This window comes from Paramormyrops kingsleyae, chromosome 18 (genome assembly GCF_048594095.1).
Source record: "Paramormyrops kingsleyae isolate MSU_618 chromosome 18, PKINGS_0.4, whole genome shotgun sequence".
In the NCBI taxonomy this organism is placed as follows: Eukaryota; Metazoa; Chordata; class Actinopteri; order Osteoglossiformes; family Mormyridae; genus Paramormyrops; species Paramormyrops kingsleyae.
The window spans coordinates 4,588,221-4,601,596 of record NC_132814.1 but is presented as its reverse complement, the minus strand read 5'-3'; the positions used below and the strand labels follow the sequence as shown (position 1 = coordinate 4,601,596).

Below are 13,376 nucleotides of genomic sequence, written 5' to 3'. Positions count from 1 at the left end.
CTTCCCAGTGCCACATCAAGATCATTGCTGCCTATGGCTCCACTAAAGACATCTCCGTCTACAACATGCTGGGCTTGAGTCCAGCTCAGATATATATCGTGGGCAGGCCATCCAAGAAACATCTAAACCAGTGCCAGGTACGTCATCAGAGCCTGACATGTGATCTAAAACAAGAGCATGGGTTAGGGTTCACTTTCTTATGGCAACCTTCCCTACATTGCTGCTCTCAGACTTATATATGAGGTATTTAAAGGTAGCAAAGACACTTATGGCTGGACTTTGAAACAAAGTTAATGACTGTGTCAAGGAGAACTGCAGATAAGACCTTTATATGTGTGTCCCACCCTTCTCTGGCTCCCCCCTCTCCCCCCCCTCCACACCTCCCTGGCTGCGGTCAGTTCCTGAGCGAGGGTTATGCGTCACACCTGACCTCTCTGCGTTTGAGGCAGCGCTCCCGCCCCAAGCAGAGCCAGCCCCCCGGATGTACCGTGCTCCGCGAGTCCTCCCTAAGCCTGGCCGGCGAGCCCGACTTCCTGCGCAAGCGTGCCCACCTGCGGCGCACTATGTCCGTGCAGCAGGCGTCCGTCCAGCCCTGCACCCCCGGCGCCAAACCGGAGCGTGCCCAGAGCCAACCCGAGTCCGTCAAAGACAACGGTGGTGGCCCCGGCGGGGTGGCAGGCCCCTGGGGGCGGGGCCGTACTGTATGGCCTCGGGGATCTGTACACCGTGAGGATACCGCCCCCTGATGGCCAAGCCGAAGCTTTCCGAGGCGTGTGAGTGGAGCCCCAGAGACCAATCAGCACACCATTTCCTCTGTTGTGACCCCGCCCTCATTCCACGCAACAGGCCGTCGAGCTGGAGACCCTCACTGCTCTGCGATGGCAGCCCCGGACGGGTTGCCGTGGCGATACCAGGGGGGAGCAGCGTAGGGGTTCGATGGTGGGTTGGTCAGAGAGGCTGCAGAATGAGACCCACAGCTCAGAGAGGAGCTATCAGCATCAAAGAAGAGCAGAGGATCAGATTTTTGGAGGGTGGGGGTACAGATTTTGGCTAACTTCTTACCAGCTCCCCCCTCTAGCTAGGAACAACATACTCCCGAATCACCGAACTCCACTTGACAATAAAAAAGCAACAGTTGGTAACTAGTGATGTTTCATATTCTGCACCTCCCGATGGTGACCGATGGTGAGCTGGTTTTCACAGGTAGCCAAAAATATTAACCGATGGCACACAGGCCCCATGAGATTCAGAATGCAAGCACATTTCGACGATGCCGGCAGAGGGCGATCAGAACAATCTCACCCCATATGAGCCAAAGTTGCTAGCAGTATGTTAGTTACTGCATCACATTTGTCTTGGTCCTAGTGTTAGAAGTACCATCTGCTGGCTATTGGAAATTACATCAACTATCCAACAGACATGAACTTTTACCATCTAAAACAGAAAGTTGTACAGAAAGGTAATTTTTTCTCCAAACATGCTGTAAATATTCTTTTTCCAAGACCGTAAACTACAAGCAGAAAACCAGAACATCGTCACAATGCTTTAAAATTGATTATCGCCAGTGCGGACAAGTGTGCTTAAGGGACTTTGGTCAGTCTGACAGTCTCTCTCTTACATAGCAAGTACACAGAAGCATATAAACACAGGAGATACTGGATGTCTTTATTTATTTATTTATTGGACAGATAAATTTAGGTAAATTGGACAGATTTTTATTGGATAAAATTGCTTAGCACAAAACCCCTTTGGCTTGGGTCTCCCCCAGATATTTTAAACCCTGTGTATTTTGTTGTGGAAGAATGCCTGAACAAATTTGGTACACTATTGTCACGGGATTGCCCCGGCTAATGCCTGAAGGTGAACCTCCTCACTAGAAATTGGACCAAAAAAGCATAAGCGGCAGCTGAAGGTATGTGTATATATTTTTTTTCAGATTGTTAAAACTATTGTCACTTCACTCTGCCTATGAATATCAGTGTTGTTCCACACTGTCCTCCCAGTGGCTGGCTTTCAAAGTCAGGCAGATGACACTCAGCTTTGGCTCTCAGAAGAGGGCACGTCTCTGTCACCATTGGAGAAGGCCCAGAGCACATCAAGTCACATAAACCACAAGCTAGAAGGGATATAGCATATGACTAACCCAATAAAACCAATAAAACAACAATTTATGAATACATTTTTATTATGGCTGCATATGAACAGTTAAAAATATAATTTACGTCCCATTTGGAAAACAACAAGAATGGTTAATTAGACAAGTAGGCAGCATACAGCAGACAGACAGAGAACAAAACACAAGGTACAACACAGGTCGGGAATTCAAAGAGGGTCCAGACCTTTCTTTCTAAGAGAGCAGCAACAAGAACACAGTAAATGGGTGGAACACCACAAGCTGCTTCGGAGCATTAATCCACGTGTATGTGACCGTAGGGGTGACACACAGACCCACATGTGACACTGAGTGCCGTGTGGTGAGCTCGGCGGCTAATGAGGCCCGTTGGCATTTTTAAAACAGTTGGCTCCTTGGGACTGAGAGCCTGTCAAGCACTGGTATAAAAAACTTTTATAAAAGTGATTAAAATACATTATATGGTTTACCACCACAGTAAAAAAAAAAAAAAAAAAAAAACATGCACTATTAATATTATAGTTAGTGGCTATAGATCAGTAGTGGGATATAATGAGAGGCAGACATTATGTTTGCATTTAGTTTCAGTTTATCGTCACTGTTAGTAGTACATAGTGTAACAGGCTTATTGCATAAGTAGAGTTTTCATAACCTTCATTTTTCACACATATCATTTAAGCTCAGGCCTTGGAACCGGAGAATACAGCAGCACCATGGAGACACACGCAGGACAACCACATCTACATTGTAGCGTGACCCATACAAATAAACACCAAGGTCATTAAAGTATCATTCATAAAAAAAAATCCATGCCCTCCGATGAAACACTGAGCATCATGAAGTCAGGCTTTGGTTTATATACAAAACACAGTCAGCATTTGGCAACATAAACGTGGAACAGGGTGGGAAAAAATAACTCGAACATGAAGTAAACGGACATAATTAAAAGCACAGTGTAACAGAGCCAGGAGGACAGAAGTCAAACCTGAATCTAAGTGGCCTTGCGTATTTTTGCCACTGCTATGTCAGTCCAGCTGTGGACCATCTCCTGTATCCTTTTGGTTTTGCGACGGATGGAAGCCCTGGTGAGCCGTTCAGGCAGGTGACCCCGAGCCGCTTTATAGCCTCCCACCATCACGCTGTGGTAGTTCTCTATGGCCTGGGCCCTGCGTGAGAGAAGTCGAGGTTAGCAGAGGCGCTCAAGTTTCAGGACACCAGCTGTAAAGACTCCAGTTGTGGAGCAGCTAAGCGAGTCAGACTGACACTTTAAGGCAGCACGGGGGTTGGGGGTTTGTCCAGCAAGCGAGTTCCAGAGCTGAAGGACTCAATAAGTGCATCATCATGCAGCTGCAGCGCACGCTATATATCATCCACAATGACAAGAAGCAGAATCTCAGCATGCCAGGATTACTTGCTTAGCCAGATAACTTGCCAGATTTAAGGTAGTCTGGGCTAAATGTAAGTTGATGAAAATAAGGTCTATTTAGCCCAGACTACCTTAAATCTGGCAAGTTATCTGGCTAAGCAAGTAATCCTGCTTCGTGAAACAGGCCCCAGGACATCAAACAGCAGCAATCCAGCTTCACGTTCAAAACAGAAAACAAGCAAAAACATTAGGTGTTAAGGTGCTCTCACATGCTCAGACCAGCAAAACGTCCCTGGGGTTAAGGAGGCAGGATTAGAAACCAGACACTATAGCTGCAGATCCTTACCTCAAGCTTTATTCCACAATACGAGAGTATCTGAACTTGCTGATGGCAAAGAAAAACATTGTTATTTTGTTTTTGTTGTCAGTAAACTACTCCGCTGCACATGTAAGCACCCGAATCAGTCTGACAGTCAGAGGAAAGCACTACTGTAACGCCACCTAGATTCAGGCAATTAAAAAAAATACATGTGGATGAATCAGGAGGCATGGTCGCTCAGTACGTAGGGTTTGTGTTGACTTTCGCATTGTGCAGGTCTTCCTTGGACACGCTGGTTCCAACCAAAGACATGCAGTTAGGCTGACTGATGCATCTATATCGTCATTTGTGTGTGTTGTGCAATGGACTGAAAGTCTATCCAGGGGCACACTGTGTTTTTAAATCCTATGTTTCCTGGGACTGACTTCAGCGACCCTGTCCAGTACAAGGGATCATAAGATGGATAGATGTGGTCAGACATAAGATAGAACAAACTCCAGCTGATAATACATTTCACCTGCTGGTCCAGAAGGTTGTAGGGTTTGAATCCTGTTGCCAGCAGATTAATATAACTGTTGGTTTCCAAATCTGTGTGGGAGTGTGTGCGTGCGTAAATATCTCTCTCTCTCTCATGAGAGAGCACGATGGGTGAAAACCACCCAATTTTCACAGAGATCAAAAAAGTACCTCTGTTCTACACAGTGACCATTACAAAGCACCAGCCTTTGTCACTCCTTTCACACTTTGAAAGAATGAAAAAGCAAGGCAAAGATGCATTGAATCTTGATCAAAAGACTTCGCATAGTACTAAGATCTTAGAACCACTTTACATGGGGTTGTGGTATTGGAAATGTAATATCCAAAGACGCCATTAAAAACTACCAGTAGGTATAATGGTCATGCGTTTTTTCTTGTATTCTTATCGAAGAGGGAACGCAGCTTGAATTTTTGTAAATGCATCCAACCGAACCCCAAAATGAGAAACACACCAAAACAAAAATGCAAACTGAAATTTGAGAGAGCTGTGGTTTTCACAGCTGTGGAGAAGAGCAAACATGATCAGAGACTCACACACAGTTTGGAAGCCCACCCCCCTCCCTCTCAAGCTCACCTCTCATCCCTCCCGATGACATCATCTAGGGCTTGCGAGAGATTTTTCAACCTCCTGAGGCCGGTGGACACAGACTCCAGGTCCATGTCAAATTGCCTACGATGGGGGGGAAACGGGGCGATTTAAGCAAAGGGCAGAATGTTTGATGGCCTTTCACAGCCAAAGGTATTTAGTGTGTGTAGTAATCTGGGCTTAACTCTCCTGAGGGGAGGGCCTTCTTACCTCCGACGACTCAGTGTGTTGGGGGATGCGAAAGGACTCTTTAGTGCCGCCACCCGAACCAGCTGTCGTCTGGAGCCCCCGGCCCTCAAAGTCACACCCGGGACATTCCCACCGCGAGGGGTCTTCCTGCCAGCCGACTGCGGGGTGCATGACTTGTTCCTTGTAGGTGTGACGGCAGCGGATGGCCTACGTGCTGCGCAGTGAGCCTGAACGCATCTCAGAGCTGGCCGCTCATTCTCCTCATCCTCAGTGGTCTGGCTGGGACTTGCCACCAGAAACTCATCCCTGACACTGCACCTCCTCTGGAGTTTCTGTGAAGCCGGGGGGGGGAATGAAGAAAAATTACAATGAAAATGATGCCCAGGTGGAATAGAACTCCCATCTCAAACTGTAACACAACCCTCTCGGACCTGATATGCCCCACCAATGGAGCTGCAAGCGCTGCGGGTAAGGAGGCGGAGCTTATGGCCAGGGTGAGGGGCCAGCTCCACAGTGGGAGGGGTGCCGGCTTGTGCCTCCACGGGTCTTAGTGGGAGTCGTGTACGTAGGGAGAAGCGCAGGGATCTCAGTGACGAGGAGGAGTAGGAGCGCTGTGGTGCTTCGGGGGTGCTGTCCGGCCCGTCTGACTCGTCAAGGGCGGAGTGCGACCGCCAGATCCCGCTGACCGCCTGGACGACAGAAGATGCCATGACCAATGCTGACCTGTAGAAACTGCAGAAAAAAACAGGAGAAAAGTTACATGCTGAGTTCAGATCTTTGGGCGTGGCAGTTCCCATGCGGTGTGACGCATTACAGTTTTAAGTTTTTAATTCAGTTCGTCTTCAGTGTGGTTTCATTAATTTTTATTAGATTTTATTTTAGAGATACATTTAGGAGAATAGGGTACAGAAAATGGATATATTTCCATTTAGTTTTTATATATTTTAGGTTCAGTTTAAGTTTTAGCAATTTAATTTCTAAGGATAAACAAAGTTATTCCATGCGTTATTTTTAAATTTTATTTCCATTACTTTCTGAAATTATATATGTAGTTTTCGTTTAGCTGTAGTTTTTTTATTTTCGTGTTGTACTTTATCGCACTTCATAGTTACTATTGCATTTTATAGTTATTATTTATAGTTTAGCTTATAGTTTTACTTAACGATACTAACCTTGAGCCGAAAAGATTCCGAAAAGGAACCGGCCCGGCCCGGCCCGGCCCTTAAAAATCTGATTAATACTCCATATGAAAAGTTTCCGTAAGAGTGAAATAAAAGAAAACTGGAATGACTATAATAAATATTTTCTATCAAAGTGTCCCCTTATTTCACCAAAACCAATCTGACTTTTCATCGGACTAATGTCTTATCAGAAGGCTCCTTTAAGAGACCCGCTGGCTGTGATTTACCCCTTTCGCTAATGTTAAGAAAAAATGTTCCTTTCGCTCAACATGTAAAAACTTGCTAGTATGTAATTTCTTAACAGTTATTTATAAATATTTAATACTTACCGAAGACTTCTTTATTGACCAAGGTTGCAGGACGAAGCATAAACAGGCGACCAGACACACTCAAGAAGTCTTTATGCGCTTCGATTTGAATTCGCCCCCCGCCCAAAGCACGCGAACCTCCCCAGGCAGCTGATTGGTTACATACGACGTCATTTCCGCTTATCCGAGCGCAACGAAAAAAATGCTCTTAAAAATTGCCGTTGCCTCCCTTTAGTCCATGGAGACGAACAGCCTTCAAGAAGGCGTCGTCCTATAATGGGTGGATCTGTTCTCAGATCATAATATCCAAAGGGTAGAGAAGATCCAGAGCAATAGAAGAAAGAAATTGCAATAAAATGTAAACAATTCACCTCTTATCTTGAGCTTTTGTTGTAAACTCTGACAGGGAACGTGGCACATGTATTTTGCAAGGGGATCTTGAGTTTAGCCTAGGAGAACATCAATATGTAACTTATTTAATGGTTTTATTTCTCTTGGTATTGCCATATTACTATTTCATCTGCCACTGTAAGATGGAAATCAATGAGTAACTAAGGCAATCTCAGAGCCATTGTGCAATAGTTTCGTTTAATTGTATGAAAACTAGTGTGGCTTTGTCAGTGGCAGAAATTTCGGTTAATTCAACAATTAAGTATGGTTCTTCTACATCTCAGCTGAAACTTTTATACACTACCATTCAAGGACCAGGGTTTGAGAGTCTGCCCTGACTCTAGGTGCATGGAGTTTGCATGTCTTCCCGTGTGATTGTGGGGTTTTCTCTGGGTGCTCTGGTTTCATCCCACAGTCCAAATACATGCTAAGATGAATTGGAGTTACCAAATTATTTGTACGTGTCAGTGCTTGTGTGCCCTGCGATGGGTTGCCTCCCCATCCTGCATTATTCCCTGCCTTACTCCCTTGGTGTCTGGGATAGGCCCTGGACCCCCCCCCCCCCCCCCCTGAATGGGAAAAGCGAGTATAAAAATGGATGGCTGGATGAAGGTTATTGATAATTTTATTGGCTGTATTTTGCCTATATGCATTCCTGCTTTAGTAATAGCTTGAAGACCGAAACAATAAAAAGCCTCAAGGCAAATGTCAATGGTTTAATAAATTTAATTATTTCCTTTTGATCTCAGAGTGAAAGTGGCCTGTTGGCATTTCTGCGGGTTTGTGGTTTTATTAGGATTCAGGGACTGGGTCCGCTGGGGCTCGATGGCCCACACCATGTGTCGAGCTGTGTGGACAATTCTCTACCTGCAGCACTGGAAAAAAAACAGGAATCAAATTGTGCTGAGCGCATGACTGTGTGGTACAGAGGCGAGTAATTATGATGGGGGATGAGAATCAGTACCTTGGTGATCCTCTTCCACCTCGAAATGAAAGCCAAAAGGGCAGTGCAGACGACCACAACTAATCCAGCGATTGTTGGCGCCAGGGGGAATTTCATCTTCATATCTGGTTGAAGGAGGATAAAAATCAAGAGCATTCAGCAATCAACGCACCACAGTGAGCTCTCTGACTGCTGTGATCAGGCAACTTTCAACAGCCATGAGGAAGTACAATGATTTAAAAAGGAGATGTGAAACAAGCATAATATTTAATGATATCTAATTTGAAGAAAACTGTAGAATACTGAAGAATACTGCATGCTACTAGACTTTCCTGCAAAATGGCTTTAAAGTAACATAAATATTGGTAGATATGATCAGAAAATAAGTACACAGGAAATAGACCAATATTGATTTTTGCATTACAGAAATAAATTTGACTCAAAATCTATTTAACAGTGCCTTGCTGTTCATTACTGGGCAATATCCTTTTTATTTATTATATAGACTATAACCAGAAAATTGTATTTTTTTCTGAAAACTTTCACCTGTTACATTTCTTTTTTGATTGACTTAAAGTCTATGAAATAAATATTTATGTTTTAAGTATTTAATTTTTGCTTCATGTCAGTGAAATTTTCATAAAATTGAAATACTTCCTGCTTTAGGAAACCAAAATATTATTCCTTATGAAATTAAAATACGTGTTAATGTGGTGCTGATTTTTAGTACAATGAACACCGTAGAATGATAAAATTGAACCGTATTTCCCATTCAAGAGTGACAGAGATCAAGAATATCATAAAAACATGTGTGATAAGAGCCAGTGGATAGTGCGGTGGTCTGGAAAAGGATGAAGGACAAAGTCCATGTAGGTCAAAGTCCATGTAGGTCAAAGTTGATGCTGGTCTAAATCCCCTCTTGAAAGCTGCTATTTTGTTTGCATAGTGAAGTTCATGACCTTTGACTGAAGATCTATGAACATCCAGCTCAAAGTGTAACTCTGTGTTATAATGAAAGCTATATAGTAGATAAAAAGGATGTATGGTCACATTTTGTATGTAAGTGGAGTTTCCCAATCCTCAGGGACCCCCCAGACAGTCCACTCCCAGCCAACCAAGAACTCCAAATCCCTGGTGCTAACATTGGGAGCTGGAAGAGAACAAAAATGTGAACTGTCTTGGCGTCCCCGCGGACTGGGTTGGGAAACGCCGATCTAAGTAAACGAGAGAAGTTAAGGACCTTCCACTGTGAGCAGAAAGAACTTGGTCCTGGTTCCAAACATGGGGGAGGAGACCATACAGCTATACTGGGCCTCATGGATGGAGCGCTGAAGCTGGGCCATGGAGAGGCGAGACTCCCGCCTGTCATGGACCAGAACAAATCCACCGCTGGACAAGTCCAGAGCTTCACCGTTTTGCTGCCAGCTCACTGTCACCTGCGGGTTTGAGTAGGTGTCGCAAACGAGGGTCACTGAGCTGCCTTCCTCTGCAGTGACATTCTCTGTGCCAGAGAACTCTGGAGTGACTGGGAAAGGGGGAGGGGCAGGTATCCATTAGCATCTAGGTCACATCATGGCACAGCGATGGTAACCCAAACACGAATGCTATGCAAAAATCATTATACTAATTCTCAACAAGGAGATCTCCATCATACATAGCATTTTTCCAATAAATCAGAGGTTTTGATTTTCCAAATATGCGAATAAAATTAATTTTAAATAGTCCAAGTTTTCTTATTTACTTGGCACCTCCCACACACTCAAGAAAGTTAAATGTTACTAATCTGTTGACAGATTTGGGCATTGGGGGGCTCCCACCATCCTCTTGAGGAATTTAATCATGGTAATCACCCCCCAGCTTGCCAAATTTTATTGTATTGAAAGGGGTTGCAACACTTGACCAATGTTTTTTGGGGGGGTCTCCAGACAAAAACAACATGCTGCCTCACTGATGCTGTTACTGCCCTGACAGTCACTGCACACAGATTCTGTTACTGCCCTGATAGTCACTGCACACAGATTCTGCTACTGCCCTGACAGTCACTGCACACAGATTCTGTTACTGCCCTGACAGTCACATCACACAGATTCTGTTACTGCCCTGACAGTCACTGCACACAGATTCTGTTACTGCCCTGACAGTCACAGCACACAGATTCTGTTACTGCCCTGACACTCACTGCACACAGATTCTGTTACTGCCCTGACACTCACTACACACAGATTCTGTTACTGCCCTGACAGTCACTGCACACAGATTCTGTTACTGCCCTGACAGTCACAGCACACAGATTCTATTACTGCCCTGACAGTCACTGCACACAGATTCTGTTACTGCCCTGACAGTCACTGCACACAGATTCTGTTACTGCCCTGACATTCACAGCACACAGATTCTGTTACTGCCCTGACAGTCACTGCACACAGATTCTGTTACTGCCCTGACATTCACAGCACACAGATTCTGTTACTGCCCTGACAGTCACTGCACACAGATTCTGTTACTGCCCTGACATTCTCAGCTCACAGATTCTGTTACTGCCCTGACATTCACAGCACACAGATTCTGTTACTGCCCTGACAGTCACTGCACACAGATTCTGTTACTGCCCTGACATTCACAGCACACAGATTCTGTTACTGCCCTGACATTCACAGCACACAGATTCTGTTACTGCCCTGACAGTCACTGCACACAGATTCTGTTACTGCCCTGACATTCACAGCACACAGATTCTGTTACTGCCCTGACATTCACTGCACACAGATTCTGTTACTGCCCTGACATTCACAGCACACAGATTATGTTACTGCCCTGACAGTCACTGCACACAGATTCTGTTACTGCCCTGACAGTCACTGCACACAGATTCTGTTACTGCCCTGACATTCACAGCACACAGATTCTGTTACTGCCCTGACACTTACCGTACACTGATGCTGTTACTGCCCTAACAGTCACTGCACACTGGCTCTCATTGCAAAGCACACGCACAGAACTACAAACACCATGGCATCCCCCCAGTCCCAGCACTCACAAAACACCTGTAGATGCATGGAGGCATTGACACTGGCATTGCTGTGGAGCTGGCACGTGAAGGTGACGCCATGGTCATCCCGGGACACTGACTCCAGGCACAAGCTGCTCCGGGTCAATCGGTTCTCCTCCTGCAGGAGGACTGGTGACTTGTTCCGCAACCACCGTAGCTCTGGTCCAGGATAGACCTCCACGTTCTCAACCAGACAGGTGAGAGACACTGTCATACCCTCCTCTGAGCTCACCACACTTCCATTGGATGGAGGACTGGACTCAATACTGAGCACTGGTGCAGGAAGGTCACGGATATCATCATCATCATCAAACAATGTTACAGAGTAAAAGAACAACACATTAAACTATTACACTGTATTTATATTCCGAATCGATATCACGCAGCTGACTTGCTTTTTAAAACATTTAAACTTCTCAAATGCACGCAACTGGAAAATATTGCTCTTTGTAGGAGGAACACTGTATCAAATAAAGCACACATTCAAGCACATTTATCACGGAATATTGTCATATGCTTCATATACTTCACATAAAGCACTTATTTTTTCTCTTGTGTGTCCGGAATTTTATTAAGGCCTATTCTCTTTATTGTTTTTTTCCCATGGGAAATAATGTGTGTGTATTAAATCTGCTCGCGATAATCATTCTGCTTTTATACGCCACATAACCGCAGTCGTTGCTCACCTGTCAATTGAGAGGAGCAGTGGGGAATCAGGAATAGGTGGAAAGCAATTAGTATCGTTTTCATGTTAATTGAAGACAGACCTATAAAATTGAAACGTGGGAAAACAGTAACAAAACCAAGTTTTCAACAGCTGACAGTCACCTGCTGAGTTAAATTAAAATGTCACTAAATAAGAACAAAAGAAAATACGCTGTGTTGGCGGATAAGTGTGTAAATATAATTAAAATTCATAAATATTGAACATAAACAAACCTGGCTACAGAAACAGTGTCGATTAAGGTGACCCAATTTGCAACGCAATCATATGACAGAAAAACTTTCATTAGGCCTATACAGTGAGAGTTCTCTCATCTATATCTTGCATTATGGTAGCATATATATATTAAATTTTCAACAATTCACAGACTATAAGCAGAACGCAGAATCCGGGCTTCTGTACTCACTTCCTCGGGTCCCCGGGACACTGCAAGTTGACTTCGGCGGATGGCGCAATCTTAGTGAAACAAGGAAAAGCTTTGCTTGCAGGGTTTTAATGTTTATAAGCCTTTTATAGCATTTTCTCGAAGAGACGCGCCTCCCTTGTACACAGTTCCAAAAGGTTTATAATGTTAATTGAGTTGCACAGAGAGGATCCGATGGCTGCCCAAGGAATTTCTTTGTTATTACAGCTGCCGGGAGAACGGGATGTCCTGTACGGAGAATTCCATTTTAGTAAATTTTAGAAAGATGTTTCTTTTAGCAAGACGATTTTTAAATATAGAAAGGATGCGGAAAATAAATAAAATAATAATACAATGCACACTAACTTAAAGCAAGTGTGTTACAAAAAGACAGAAACCAAGCAATTTAGCACGTGGCGCAACTTTGATAGAATTTGTTTAATCGTTTATATTTGTACTTTCTGGATCGAAAGGCTGTGGCGAACCCTCCCATTTCACAGCAAATTTGATTTATTCCTGCGAAAATAATATAAAATCAAATTTATTTGAATAGTAAAAGTATAAAAGTAGCATAACTTTTGCAATTTACAGTAACACTGTAATAAGGAGCATAAAAATGGATGTTAAGAATGGCGCCATTTTATTTGCGTTTATGACTATAACGACTTGGCTTCACTGCCGTTCAGATTACAGGCTCCTGCATCGGAAGTGCGAAGAGCGGCATGCGTTAACGTCTAAGGGGGAATGTCATACCTACGAAGCATTTTATGTTCAGGGACACGCCGTTTGTCAAGGTCATACGAGTGACCAGATAGAGGTGATTCATCAGCTTATGATCACTGAGCAACGACATAAAAGGCATGTCTATCTGCGCATAGAAAGTGATTGTGTTAAATAGGTGACGGGTGTGAGCTGGGGTGCCACCGCTGGTTAAAAAGGCATCAACTTTAAAATTACATTAATAATTAGGAAAGGCCACAACCAGACATAAATTTGAAGAGAGTGATCCCCTGCGGTAGATTCTGGACGGGAGCAATTCTTCTTCTTATTATTATTATTATTTTTTGGGTGGGATTCAACCCCTTATTTTACTACCTGACTACGTGCCTGTAATCCAGTGTCTTGCGCGCAGAAAACACCCACTCTGCTAAACTAAACAGCATTCGCACCCTGCCACCAGGGGTCGCCACTTCACTCTGACGTTGCAGACGTACCCAAACCTGGGGATTTGTTTGCTGCACGCTAACATT

General features: G+C 44.2%; 3 protein-coding genes across 10 annotated transcripts in view; 1 reads left to right on the top strand and 2 right to left on the bottom strand.

The window, feature by feature from the left end:
* The window catches only part of LOC111833076 (membrane-associated phosphatidylinositol transfer protein 3-like), a 44,950-nt gene extending 43,849 nt beyond the window's left edge, over nt 1-1,101 (top strand). For all 5 annotated transcript variants that reach the window (XM_023791002.2, XM_023791003.2, XM_023791001.2 and 2 more), the window contains 2 exons: nt 9-137; nt 399-1,101. In XM_023791002.2, the coding sequence (XP_023646770.2) occupies nt 9-137; nt 399-746 (477 nt within the window). In that variant the 3' untranslated portion in view covers nt 747-1,101. The remainder of the gene's footprint in view (nt 1-8; nt 138-398) is intronic.
* Nucleotides 1,102-2,167: 1,066 nt separating this feature from the next.
* LOC111833077 (protein PIMREG-like) lies at nt 2,168-6,766 on the bottom strand. 2 transcript variants are annotated; one of them, XM_023791008.2, is made up of 6 exons: nt 6,639-6,766; nt 5,560-5,860; nt 5,150-5,460; nt 4,928-5,023; nt 3,844-3,882; nt 3,160-3,297 (listed from the first exon to the last, which is right to left on the bottom strand). In XM_023791008.2, the coding sequence occupies exons 2-5, from the start codon at nt 5,836-5,838 to the stop codon at nt 3,852-3,854; spliced, it is 717 nt and encodes a 238-aa protein (XP_023646776.2). In that variant the 5' UTR covers nt 5,839-5,860; nt 6,639-6,766; the 3' UTR covers nt 3,160-3,297; nt 3,844-3,851. The 2 variants fall into 2 exon arrangements, with proteins under 2 accessions (XP_023646775.2, XP_023646776.2); XM_023791007.2 differs by lacking the exon at nt 3,844-3,882 and having other exon boundaries at nt 2,168-3,297.
* Nucleotides 6,767-7,715: 949 nt separating this feature from the next.
* Nucleotides 7,716-13,250, bottom strand: tmigd1 (transmembrane and immunoglobulin domain containing 1). Of its 3 annotated transcripts, none has more exons than XM_023790998.2 (7): nt 13,222-13,250; nt 12,130-12,375; nt 11,686-11,766; nt 10,988-11,272; nt 9,191-9,475; nt 7,972-8,075; nt 7,716-7,882 (listed from the first exon to the last, which is right to left on the bottom strand). In XM_023790998.2, exons 3-7 carry the CDS (start codon nt 11,747-11,749, stop codon nt 7,871-7,873), a joined length of 750 nt encoding a protein of 249 aa, XP_023646766.1. In that variant the 5' UTR covers nt 11,750-11,766; nt 12,130-12,375; nt 13,222-13,250; the 3' UTR covers nt 7,716-7,870. The 3 variants fall into 3 exon arrangements, with proteins under 3 accessions (XP_023646766.1, XP_072558164.1, XP_072558165.1); XM_072702063.1 differs by lacking the exon at nt 13,222-13,250 and adding an exon at nt 12,880-12,967 and having other exon boundaries at nt 12,130-12,179; XM_072702064.1 differs by lacking the exon at nt 13,222-13,250 and adding an exon at nt 12,880-12,930.
* Nucleotides 13,251-13,376: the final 126 nt, after the last annotated feature.